This window comes from Antechinus flavipes, chromosome 1, assembly GCF_016432865.1.
Source record: "Antechinus flavipes isolate AdamAnt ecotype Samford, QLD, Australia chromosome 1, AdamAnt_v2, whole genome shotgun sequence".
Lineage (NCBI taxonomy): Eukaryota > Metazoa > Chordata > Mammalia > Dasyuromorphia > Dasyuridae > Antechinus > Antechinus flavipes.
In genome coordinates, this window is record NC_067398.1 from 644,684,825 (window position 1) to 644,697,698 (window position 12,874).

At 40.1% G+C, this 12,874-nt stretch overlaps 1 protein-coding gene across 1 annotated transcript; it reads right to left on the reverse strand.

Annotated features, from left to right (window-relative positions):
* On the reverse strand, window positions 1–6,973 carry LOC127544512 (ly6/PLAUR domain-containing protein 2-like). The gene is made up of 3 exons (XM_051971177.1): window positions 6,888–6,973; window positions 3,880–3,999; window positions 1–863 (listed from the first exon to the last, which is right to left on the reverse strand). Exons 1-3 carry the CDS (start codon window positions 6,943–6,945, stop codon window positions 652–654), a joined length of 390 nt encoding a protein of 129 aa, XP_051827137.1. The 5' UTR covers window positions 6,946–6,973; the 3' UTR covers window positions 1–651.
* Between the last annotated feature and the right edge of the window lie 5,901 nt (window positions 6,974–12,874).

The window sequence follows — 12,874 nt, forward strand, 5'->3', positions numbered from 1 at the left end:
TCAGCTAGTCTGTTGTGGGGCACTTTTAATTGTCGGGAGGAAGGAGACACACTGTGAGTGGAGACACAGCAAAAAAGGAGACAGTGGATAGAGATCAATAGCCAGTAAAAGCAAGAACAGACAGAGAGGAGAGAAAGGCAGGTAGAAAGGACACACAGAGAGAAACAGAAAGGAGATTGGGAGAGAGAAAAAGAGACCATGGAGATGATGATGATGATGATGATGATGATGATGATGATGATGATGATAGTTAACAATAAGATTCTCATACCATTTTAGAGTTTGTAATTGCTTTACATGTCTCATCTCAGTTGATCCTTTTAACAACCCTGTGAGGTAGGTGCTATGATCCCTATTTTATAGATGTGCAAACTGAGGTGGAGAGCAGTCAGAAAAAAGAGAAAAGGCTGTATTTACTTGACTCAGCCCAGAACTCCCTGAAGGACACGACTGAATCTCCCCCCTCAGACTGGGAATTCTTGAGGGCAAAAATTCCATTTTCCCCTCAGATGGTGACATCTTTCTCTCCCACAATCTATAAACATAAAGACAGGGGAGTTAGGGGTGTTGAGGTGTCACCCCTCTGGATACTGAAAAGGAAACTCAGAATTGGAAGAAGGGAGAGGGAAACCCTTGTCCGGCCCTGTCCCTCTAGATTCTAGTGTATAGGAGGAGGAAGGTAATGACAAGGAGGGTAAGGACCAGCCCCCCAAAGCTCCCCAGGGCAGCAGCCCCTCCTGTGTTGCATAGATCTTGGTTACAGCATGAGATAGGCCGAGTCAGACCGATGCCATCCACATCCGAGGACACACACTTCCGGGCACATGCCTTTGTGACTGTAGCATCTCCCAAGAACGGGTACACTGTAATGGGGCAGGGAATAATGGACAAGTCAGGTGGCCCCTCCAGCCCAAACATTAAATTCCCTTCTGCTAAAACAAGCTAAATCCCAGCTCAAACATTCCCCTGCTCCAGGAAATCATCCCTGATTAAGCATGACTAGACCGAATCACAACTGGATTTCCTTCTACCCCCAGTGCTCAGGTGATCTTGAGTATTCTCTAAGAATTCCTGGAGAAAATTGGTCTTATTGTTTCCAATTTTCTCAAAAAGGACCGTGATATCGGAGAGATGAAGCCATAATTTGAACTTGAATCGTATTTAAAGGAGGGGGGACTGTGCAAAGTCACCAGCCTCACTTTCTCTTCCAAACCTTATATAGCCAGATTTAGGTTGGGAAGACTGGAGATGGCCCCAGATGCAGTGGAATGGGTCCGATTCCAATAAAGGAGGAGGAAAAACAAATTTTCTAACTAATGAGTTGAACATTTTTTTTTGATTTTCCATGGTGAAATTAGTGATGTGTCTATTATTCAAATGTTGTCCAGTCACATCTAATTCTTTACGACCCCACTTGGGAGTTTCTTGGCAGAGCTAATGGAGTGGTTTGCCATTTCCTTCTTCAACTCATTAAAGAAGAGCAAACTGAGGTAAACAGGGTTGAGTGACTTGCCTACGAGCATATAGCTAATAGGTGTCAGTGGTTGGTTGAATTAAGATTTTCCTGACACCAGGCCTATTCACTGTACCACCTAGAGCTGGAAAAAGTTCTTGGAGGCTGGCTGGTCCAAGCCCTTCATTTTATGAATAAGGAAACTGAGTTTAGGGGTATTTGCCCAGGGTCAAATGTATAGTAAGTAGCAGAACTTGAATTCAAGCCCAAGTTCTTAGATTCCAAATCCTGTTCTCTTTACATAGAAAATGAATACTTAATCAAAGAACTTGAAAATATTTGAGATATAATGGGACTTGGCTCCTAAGTGTGTCAGTAGCTCCATAAAAGAATGGTCCTTGAAAATGGAAGACTTAGAATTAACAAACTTGGGTTCAGGTGCTAATCTTGACCTTAACCTTGACCTTGACTCTTACTAGCTGTGTGATCCTAGGCAAATACCATCCTTTCCCCAAGTTTCAGTTCCCTCTATAAAATATAAGAAGTAGTTCTTGAACTATCTAAACACACAATGTTATTGTAGAAAAAGTACTCTGGGAACAAGCTAGTGATCTCAACATGTTGAGATGTGAATAGTAGTTATGTTTAAAGCTGGCATCTCCTCCCTCTTGCTCATCAGCCTACTCCCCATTTATCTTGTTAGACTGGAAATTTGAAAAAAAGGAAATGCACTTTAAATTTTATTAAGTCCATGACAAGAAGAGTTCGTCTTTCTATGGTTTTAAATTTTAAAAACTCTTTTCCTCATGAGAACTTGGGAGGTAAGTCACTATCCTCTAATCTTTTTCCCATCTCTAGAAAATAGCAGGGTTGTACTAGACTAAGAATTCTCAAAGGGTGACCTGGAGACCTCTGAAGATCCCCTTTCAATGACTCTTTCTGTGAAATCAAACCTATTTTCAAAATAATGTCAAGATATTTTCATTATAAATTCAACAAATAATGTTAGATATAACCCATATAAACAGAAGCTTTTTGGAGACTCCCAAAAAATTTTAAAAGTAAAGGGATCCAAAGATCAATAAATTTGAAAACTATTAGACCAAGTGACCTTTAAGTCACATTTAGGTTTTACTTCTAGTGTAGTTAGATAATGTCAATACCATTATTCCCATTTTATAACTGAAGATAATATTGAAATTGGCCAGCTTGCTCCTTTACTCAGTAAGCATTGGTGGCTCCCTATGACCTAGGGAATAAGCTAAAATTATTCATCGTGGCATTTAAGACTGAATTCTGACTCCAACTTGACTTTCTATTTTTATTTCATATTTGATTCTGCTCATGAATTCTATATTATAGCAAAATTTAAGCTATTACCCATTTGCTCATCCTTTTCCTATTCTATCTCATTCCCATTCATTCCTAAACTTCTCTCTTGCCTGCCAACAGCTTTCTTCACTTGGCACCATCCCTGAACCATCCCCCTTGAGTCTCCATCCTCAGATTTTCCCAGGGTCCTGTGTTTTTTCTCTACCCTAGTTCCATTCTATATCATTCTTATTTTTGTTTTTCATTCTAATTTCTCTTTGTGCCATCCCCTCACCTTAACCCCCTGCAACCCACAACCTTTAGTAAATCTGATGGCAGAGAATATACTTTTTCAGAGTCCCAAGATTCAGAACTGGGACCATTTGGTCTAATCTTTCCATTTTCAGATGGGGAAACTGAGGACTAGGGAAGTGACAGGGTTGCCTAAAGTCACACAGAGAGTAAGGAGTAGGGCTAGAATACAAGCACAAGTCCTCTGATCTCAAATCCATTATAAACACTTTATAAATATTTGTTAGACCCCATTTTATAGATGATGAAATTGAAGGGGGAAGAAGCTCTATTTTTTTTTCCTTTTTCCTTTTTTTTTTTTTTTTTTTTTTGGTGAAGCATTGGAGTTAAGTGATGTGACTTGTTGAAGGTCATACAGCTAATAAGTTGTGTTATTTGAACTCAAGTCCACTGTTCTATCTAGTTCCCCTGGGTCTATATCTTTTTTTACAAAAGCACAAGGTTTGGGTGCAATGGATTGAGCACTAGCCTTGGAGTCAGGAAGGCTCAGATACTTCTTAGCTGTGTGATCCTGAGCAAGTCACATAACTTCAACTGCTTCCAAAAAAAAGAAAAGAAAAAGAAAAAAGATTTAAAAAAAAGAAAACCACATAGCTTGTGTGGTGAAGCTGGGATTTTAAATCACATATTGTGATTCCAAGTCCAGGTTTCTTTCTCTTTACTAACCCCATTGACCTTCATGGGAGAGGTGGAATTTTACTCTATGGAAAATTTCCTTCTTGCATTGTTTTGCTGGCCTTGCCCCAAACCCGTCATGTGAGGCTTCCCTCCTGGTACCCTTGGAACCGGACCCCTCTCCTCACCTTCCTCCAGGGAATACATAGTCGTCTTGCACATGGTCTCCTCAGGGGCACAGTTCACAATAGTGGTGCACTCGGAGAGGTTGGTGGGCTGCGGGCAGCTGTAACATTTCAGAGCCCCGGCTACATGGGGAAAGAAGAATATGGTCAGGCAGTGTCTCTTCAGCCCTTCGGATCTTCCTCTCAGCCCCAGCCTTGATGGGGATGCTATATTCCCTGCCCACCGGGAGCCCTGACCTAAGGAGGGAAAGGAGAGAGGGGAAGATGGGGCCCCTCCCCTCAGAAACTTCCAAGACTTTGGAGGGTGTCATGGCTCTGGTGGAGTCACCCATCAAGTGGAAGGGGCTCCCAGACAGCATTCTGTTCCCTCAGGACTTGTTATCTTTTTAGACTGGAAATTTGAAAAAAAGGAAATGCATTTTAAATTTTATAATAGAAGCCCATGACAAGAAGAGTTCATCTTTCTATGGCTTTAAATTATTATCTTGTTAGACTGGAAGTTTGAAAACTGGAACTGGGTTCCTTCACTGATTCATTTTGGCATGGGGGAGGCGAGTCCTTTCATCTCTGAGTCTTAGAATTCCCCTTGAAATGGGAAGGGGCAAGGCTTTCTAAGACCCAACATCTAAAACCCAAGGGCCTCTGGGTGCTGGAGCTGGGGCAAGGATAGCGATAAGGGGGGAGTTACAGGAGAAAGGGAAATGGGCTTCTTGGGGGAAGTGGGACGCCTCCTCTTTGTCTTTGGGGGCCGTAGCTCGGAGGTGGAGGCGTGCTGTGTAAACAAACATCCAGGTTGAAGGTAACATTCCAAGAATAGCCCTCCATACTTCCCTCCCCTTCCCTGCTTGAAACCTGATCCGGCCTCAGTCCATCCCAGTTAACCACCCCACAAAAAGCACGGGCATCTCCCGGAGTCCCAACAGCACCTCCTGCACACCTCGCTGTGTGGCGTGTATGAGTCACGGCTCTCTCTGATTAATCCTTTTTTCCCCCAAGGAAAGGGAAAATTTTTTTGGTTTTGGACCCATCCTAACTAACTGTCCTCCCTTCTCTCCTCTCCGTCTTTGCATCTAAACAGACCTGGAAAGAGCTTTTGAGGGGGAACTAATCCACCTCCATTTTACAGATGAGAAAACAGAGGTCTGGAAAGGAAAAAGAACCGACTTGGCTTTGGCCACACAGTGAGTCAGGGGCAGGCAGAGAAACCCTGAATCTTCTTTGACTCGCCCTCACTGTCCCATTCGTTTCCTTGTTCGGCTTTGTGCATTCTGCGTCCGCGATACTTTTTGGGGGATTGTCCCGTGTTTTCCAATCTCACTTCTAACACTGAGTAAAGGCTTCTCGGTCACCTTAGCTGAACTAACGGACTGTTTTCCTGACCAGACTCTCTGCCTTCTCCTCTCCAGGCCATCGTGCATACGCTAGTCAGAATCTTCCCAAACATCTTCAATATAGTGCCCATTACCTATGGGGCTAAAGTTAGCACTCACCAGCCCCTTCCTAGTCTGACCTCAATCTACCTTTCCATCTCATTTTACACTGCTTCCCCTCTTCTCTTCACAGACTGTCATTCTCCTGATCCTCTATATCTCCCCTCTCCCCCCCCTCTCTCTCTCTTCCCCCCTTCTCTTTCTCTCAGTCTCTCTTGCTCTGTCCCTTTTGATCTTTCCCTTTCTCTCAATCTCTGTCTCTCTGTGTCTCTGCGTGTCTCTTTTTGTCTCTCTGTCTCTCTTTCTTTCCCTCTGTCCCTTCTTCCCTTCCTCCTTTCTTCTTATTTTCTTACTCCCTCTCTTCTTCTCTCTCCCTACCTCTCTCTTCCTCTTCTCTTTTTTTCTCTTCCCCTCTCTTTCTCTCAATCTCTCTGTGCTTCTCTCAACTTCTCTCTCTCTCAATTTCTCTGTCTCTGTGTGTCTTTGTTTCTCTTTTTCCCTTCCTTTCTCCCTCCCTTGCTTCTTCCCTTCCTCCTCTCTCCCTTCCTTGCTCTTTCTCTTCTCTCTTCTTCTTCTTCTTCTTCTTCTTCTTCTTCTTCTTCTTCTTCTTCTTCTTCTTCTTCTTCTTCTTCTCCTCCTCCTCCTCCTCCTTCTCCTTCTCTTTCTCCTCCTTCTCCTCCTCCTCTCTTCTTCTTCTTCTTCTTCTTCTTCTTCTTCTTCTTCTTCTTCTTCTTCTTCTTCTTCTTCTTCTTCTTCTTCTTCTTCTTCTTCTTCTTCTTCTTCTCCTCCTCCTCCTCTCTCTCTCCCCCTCCCTCCTTCCTTCCCTCCCTCCCTCTCTTCCCTCTTTCCTCCCTCCTTCCCTCCCTTTCTCTGTCTTTGTCTCTTTGTGTCTCCATCTCTCTCAACTTCTTTCTCTCAATGTCTCTCACTCTCTCTCTTTCTCTGTTTCTCAATCTGTCTCTGTCTGTTTCTATGTCTATCTGTCTGTCTGTCTGTCTCCTTTTCCTCTTCTCCTTTCTCTCTGTCTAGCAAGCTCTAAACTCAGGAAATGTAAGTCTATCTCCATCTTTCTTTATCTTTTGTATCTTTATCCGATAAGAGACAAATACAGTTTCTCCCTTCCTCTTTCATTCTTCTCCTCATTTCATCTTTTTATATCCCCAGACTTTTATCTTCACATCTCTCTCTGTCTCTATCTTTTATAACTATCCTTTATCCATTTGCCTCTCTTAGGTCTCTTTCCCAGCTTCTCCTGCAATCCCTTTTCTGTTTCTGTCTCCATTTCTATATGAAGCAAGTAGGCTAAGGACATTCCAAGTGTGGAGAGAGAGAAAATGGCAGATATAGAATAAGTCCCTATTTCTTCTCCCTCTCTCCTCCCTCTCCCCTTCTTTCTCTCCCCCATCTCTGACTTTTTTTTTACCTTGCTCGGAACTTGTGGGGGAGGCCATTGTGAATGAGAAGAATGTTTCATTTAAACCCATTCTGGACTCTTCTCTTTGACCTTCCATCTGCTTTCGTGCCCTCCTCATTCTCCCCTCTCTCCTTCCCATTCAATCTTAGCCCCCATGCCCATCTCACCAAGCTCCCCGAATACAGCAGTAGTCACAGCCAGGAGAACCAGCCTTGATGCCCACATGGTCTACTTGGTTGTGCCAACCGTCTCCCAGGCACCTATACTTTTGACTTATCCAGAGAGAGGAAGAGGAAGAGGAGGAGGAGGAGGAGAGAAAGGTGGAGAAACCTGTTCTCTAAGAGGATTATCCTCATCTAGTTTCCAGGACCTCCCTCCTTCCCTCCCCCCTTTCTCTCTCTTATGGGGCTGCTGGAGCTGGGCTGGGCTGGAGGTTAGGGGCCAGTTATTTTAGGCTTGGTATCCTGCCAAAATGGTGACCACCCACTTCATTTAAGAGGCCCTGCACTGGAAATTGCATTCCTAAAGCTGTTCTATACATCAAGGGAATTCAGTATCATTTATTAAAACCTACTTTGCATGAATTATTGTTTGGTCCTGGCATGTAAGGGCAAAAATGAAGTGGTTCCTGCCCATAAGACCAAGATAGAATATGCTGCCTCAAAGATTGATAGGTTCCCCTTCATTGGGGGGGTCTTCAAGCAGGGGCTGAATGGTTGGGGATACTGCAGAGAGAAAAAATTCTCAATCAGGCACTTGGTCTAGATGGCTTCAGAGGTGCCTTCCAGCTCTTACATTCAGTGCTTCGAGTTTCCATTTTGTTAAGGGCATACCAGGATAAAGTGGGAGATATAATGGAAAGAAGCAAAAAACAACCTTGGACCTCAAGAAGACCTGGGTTCAAACTCTGCCTCTGCCATTTATCAGCTGTGTGACCAAATGAGGAGGTTGTTCTGGTGACTTGTAAGGTCCCTATTAACTCTGTCATCCCAAGGTTCAATTTCGATGAAATTGGGAGAGTAACTGTAGTGTCTACTCACCAGGATTTATGAGGAGCAAATGAGATAATGAATGCAAAGTGCCCGGCAAGCCTTAAACTGTTACTTAAGTGTCAGTTATTATTGTTTTGTTAATCATAATTATAATAATTTTTATTATTATTATTCTTAGTGTCATTATTAATCTGCGTGGAAAGGAGCTATTTTTCTTGAATAGGTTTGATCCATCATTTTTGTTGTATTTATTTCTTTTTTCTTTTTCTCTTTTTCCCTCCCTCCCTCCCTTCCTTACTTCATTCCTTCTTTCCTTCCCTCCCTCCCTCCCTTCTTTCCTTCCTTCCTTCCTCCTTCCTTCCTCCTTCCTTCCTCCCTCTCTCCCTCCCTCCCTTCCTTCCTTTCTCCCTTCTTCCCTCCTTTTTTTCTTCCTTCCCTCCTTCCTTCCCTCCTTCCCTTCCTTCCTCTCTCCTTCCCTCCCTCCCTTTCTTCCTTCCTTCCTTCCTTCTAGTTTTATTTTTCACCTTCTCCTATTATTATCTTGTGTCTGAGAAGGCTTAACTAAACTGAGAGGAAATTCCAAAGAAGCCTATTTTATCTATGTACCTAAGAATGTCCTTAGAATTATAACAGTTATTTAAAAGGAAAATTGGCTACCTTGGAAGGCAGTGAGATCCTTGTTACTAGAGATGCTTGAACTGACACCTCTCTTATCTCTGTACTTTTGCACATGTTCTACCCTATGTCAGAAATGAACTCCTTCAGCTCTGCTTTTGAAGTCCCTAATTTTTTTTAAAACTCAGCCCAATGCCACCTTTCACCAGAGACCATTCTGGATTTCCCCCAGTTGCTAGTTCTCCCCAGCAAAATTACCTTGCAATTCTTTTGTTTGCTTTCATATATATTATGTACATATAGATTTGTATGCATATAATTTATATACATAGAGATTTATTTATACATGTACACATATGTACGTGTGTGTGTGTATAACTAATCTACATAAATTGTACAGAATGTAAGTTCCTTAAGGACAGGATATTTTTCATTTTAATCTTAGTATTCTCAGCATCTAACAGGGTGCCAGACATATTACAGAAACTTAATAGATGCTTAATGATTGATACATTGAGACTAATTGACTATTTGGGGCTGTTGTATATGTATATATATATATAATATTCAGGTATAAATTGGGGTAGGTGTTTTTTAATTTGGTGATTCTATGATATAAGTATAACCTTTCTTTGCCAAACCCATAACAAGTGTGACCACTGAGGATGAGGGAGAAGGGACCTGCATGTTGGTTGGGGTGGGGATTAGTTAGTATTTCACCAAAGTCCCAGTGACCTTGGACTTGACCAAGAATTGACCAAGATTACCTAAAATGCTCAACACACTAGCATAGTGAAGGAGAAAATGTTGATAAGAATACAAGACTAAATGAGATGATTCCTTGCTCAACCCATGTTCTCTTTGTGTTGTTTTCTTCAACATTCCAGGCACCAAGGTATCCTGAGTGATCTGTTCCAGGTATATTTTGTATATCTCTTTGTATGTATCCCTTACTCATCCTCCTCTCCCCCTTGGTAAACTGTAAGCCTCTTGAGCATAGGAAATCTTGGACTTTTGTCTTTATATTCTTAGTACTGGAACCAATGCTTAAACATAGTAGGTGATGAATAAATGCTTGTTGATTGATTGGTTTCTTCTCTGACTTCTCTACCCTCCTCCGATGCTTAGGTTGACTCTGTCAGTCAATTATGGGTTGGCTTTGGGGATTTAGAGGGCTATTCCAGAAGGCCAGTGTCAAAGGGGATTCTTGTCATCAGATAGCCCCTTGCCTAATTGGGAGTCATGCAAGAAAAAAAGGATTTAACTAAAAAATGTTGCAATGTGTTTGGATGATTAGCATTAGTGTGTAAATTCAAGGGGTCCAAGAAGCAGCTACACCCAGAGAAAGAACACTGGAAATGAATATAAACTGCTTGCATTTATGTTTTTCCTCCCGGGTTATTTATACCTTCTGAATTCAATTCTCCCTGTGCAACAAGAAAACTGTTTGGTTCTGCACACATATATTGTATCTAGGATATACTGCAACCCATTCAACATGTAAAGGACTCTTGCCATCTGGGGGAAGGGGTGGAGGGAGGGAGGGGAAAAATCGGAACAGAAATGAATGCAAGGGATAATGCTGTAAAAAATTACCCTGGCATGCGTTCTATCAATAAAAAATTATTAAAAAAAAATTCAAGGGGTCCATGGAGGGATTTAATGTGGTCTATGAATTTGGATAGGAAAAAAAATCCATCTTTATTTTCATTGAACTCCCAATGATATTTAGGATTTCTTTCCTTTTTTTTTTGAAGTTGGATTAATTAAATATTTTATTTCTTTTTTTGGTTAATCTAGGTAATTTATATTTTTTGTAGCTATTCACCCATTTCATTTAGAATGTCAAATTTTTGCACATGTTTAACACATATTGGACCACTTGCCAACTAGGGGATGTAAGTGGGAGGAAAGAAGGTAAGAAAACCTGGAACACAAGGTTTTACAACAGTGAATGCTGAAAACCATCCCTGCATGTATTTTGAAAATAAAAGCCATTATTTAAAAAAATAAGACAGAATAAAAAATTTAATGGCATATAATTAGGCAAAATAGCTCCTAACAGTTGTCTAAATTTCTTCTTCAACAGTGATGAATTCACCCCTTTTTCTGATACTAGTAATTTGATTTTCTTCTTTCCTTTTTTAATCAAATTATCCAAAGGTTTATCTATTTTATTCCCCCCTAAAAACCAGTTATTTTCTAGTTTTATTTGTTAGTTCAATGATTTTCTTTTTCTGTTTGTTTGTGGATTTTTTGAAACATGCTTTTTTAAAAATAGCTTTTTATCTTCAAAATACATGCAAAGATGCCTTTGCAAAACCCCATGCTCTAAACCGTTCTCCCTCCCCTCCTTCCACTCCTTCCCCAAGACAGCAAGCAATCTAATATAGGCTAAACATGTGCAATTCTTCTATACATAGTTCCACATTTATCATGCTGCACAAGAAAAATCAGATTAAAAGTAAAAAAAAAATGAGAAAAAAGCAAGCAAACGCTAACAACAAAAAAGTGAAAATATAATCCTCTCTCTGGGTGCAGATAGCTTTCTCCATTTCAAGTCCATTGAAATTGGCCTGAATTACTTCAGTGTTGAAAAGAGCCATGTCCATCACAGCTAATCATAACATAATATGTTGTTGTTGTTCTCCTGGCCCTGCTCATTTCACTCAGCATCGGTTCAGGTAAGTCTCTCCAGGTCTCTCTGAAATCATCCTTCTGATCGTTTCTTACAGAACAATAATATTCCATAATATTCATATACCATAACTTATTCAGTCATTCTCCAATGGGCATCCGTTCAGTTTCCAGTTTCTTGCCACTACAAAAAAAGGCTGCCACAAACATGTTTGCACATGTGGTTCTATTTCCCTTCTTTAAGATCTCTTTGGGATACAAGCCCAGTAGAAACACCACTGGGTCAAAGGGTATGCACAATTTGATAACCCTTTGGTCATAGTTCCAAATTGCTCTCCAGAATGGTTGGATCACTTCACAACTCCACCAACAATGTATTAGTGTCCCCGTTTTCCCACATCCCCTCCAACATTTCTCATTATCTTTTCCTGTCATCTTATCCAATCTAAGAGGTGTGTGGTGGTATCTCAGAGTTGTCTATCTTTGCATTTTTCTCGATCAATGGTGATTTAGAGCACCTTTTTATATGACTGGAAATGGTTTTAATTTCTTCAGTTGAAAATTGTCTATTTATTTCCTTTGATCATTTATCAATTGGAGAATAATTGTATTCTTATAAATTTAAGTCAAATCTCTATTTTAAAAATGAGGCCTTTATCAGACCCCTTGGATGTAAAACCCCCCCCCCCCCGTTTTCTGCTTCTCTGCATTGCTTTTGTTTGTACAAATGCTTTTTAATTTAATGTAGTCAAAATTATCCATTTTGCATTTCATAATGTTCTCTAGTTCTTCTTTGGCCATAAATTCCTTCCTTCCACACAAATCCGAGAGGTAGAAGATTCTTTGTTCTCCTAATTTGCTTACAGTATCACCCTTTATGTATGAATCATGAATTCTTTTTGAACTTATTTTGGTATGGGATGTTAGGTGTTGGTCAATGCTTTGTTTCTGCCCCACTAATTTCCAATTTTCCCAACCATTTTTGTCAAATAATGAGTTCTTGTCCCAAAAGCTGAGGTCTTTGGCTTTATTAAACACTAGATTGCTATAGTCTTTGACTATTATGTCTTGTGAACTTAACCTATTCCACTGATCATTTACTCTATTTCTTAACTAGTACCAAATGGCTTTGATGATTGCTGCTTTATAATAAAGTTTCAAGTTTGATACAGCTAGGCCACCATTGTTTGCATTTTTTTTATTAATTCCTTTGAAATTCTTGACCTTTTGTTCTTTTAAATGACTTTATGATTATTTTTCTAGCTCTATAACTTTTTTGGTAATTTGATTGGTATGGCACTGAATAAGTAGATTAATTTAGTTAGAATTGCCATTTTTATTATATTAGCTTGACCTACCCATAAGCATTTGATATTCTTCCAGTTGTTTAGATCTAACTTATTCGTGTGGAAAATGTTTTGTAATTGTGTTCATATAGTTGCTGATTTTTGTCTTGGCAGGTAGACAGCCAAAAATTTTATATTATCTACAATTATTTTAAATGTGATTTCTCTTTGTATCTCTTGCTGTTGGACCTTGTTGGTAACATATAGAAATGTTAAAGATTTATGTGGATTTATTATTCCTGCAACTTTGCTAAAGTTGTTCATTATTTCTGGTAGCTTTTCAATTGGTTTTCTAGAATATTCTAAATATACCATCATATCATCTGCAAAGAATGATAATTTTGTTTCCTCATTACCTTTCTAATTCCTCTCATTTCTTTTTCTTCTCTTATTACTAAAGCTTACATTTCTAATACAATATTGAATAGTAATGGTGATAGTGGGCAACTTTGTTTCACCCCTGATATAACTGGGAATGCTTCTAGTTTATTCTCATTACATATGTTTGCTGATGGCTACTGATCATTTTAGAGAAAATTCCATTTATTTCTATGCTTTCTAGTA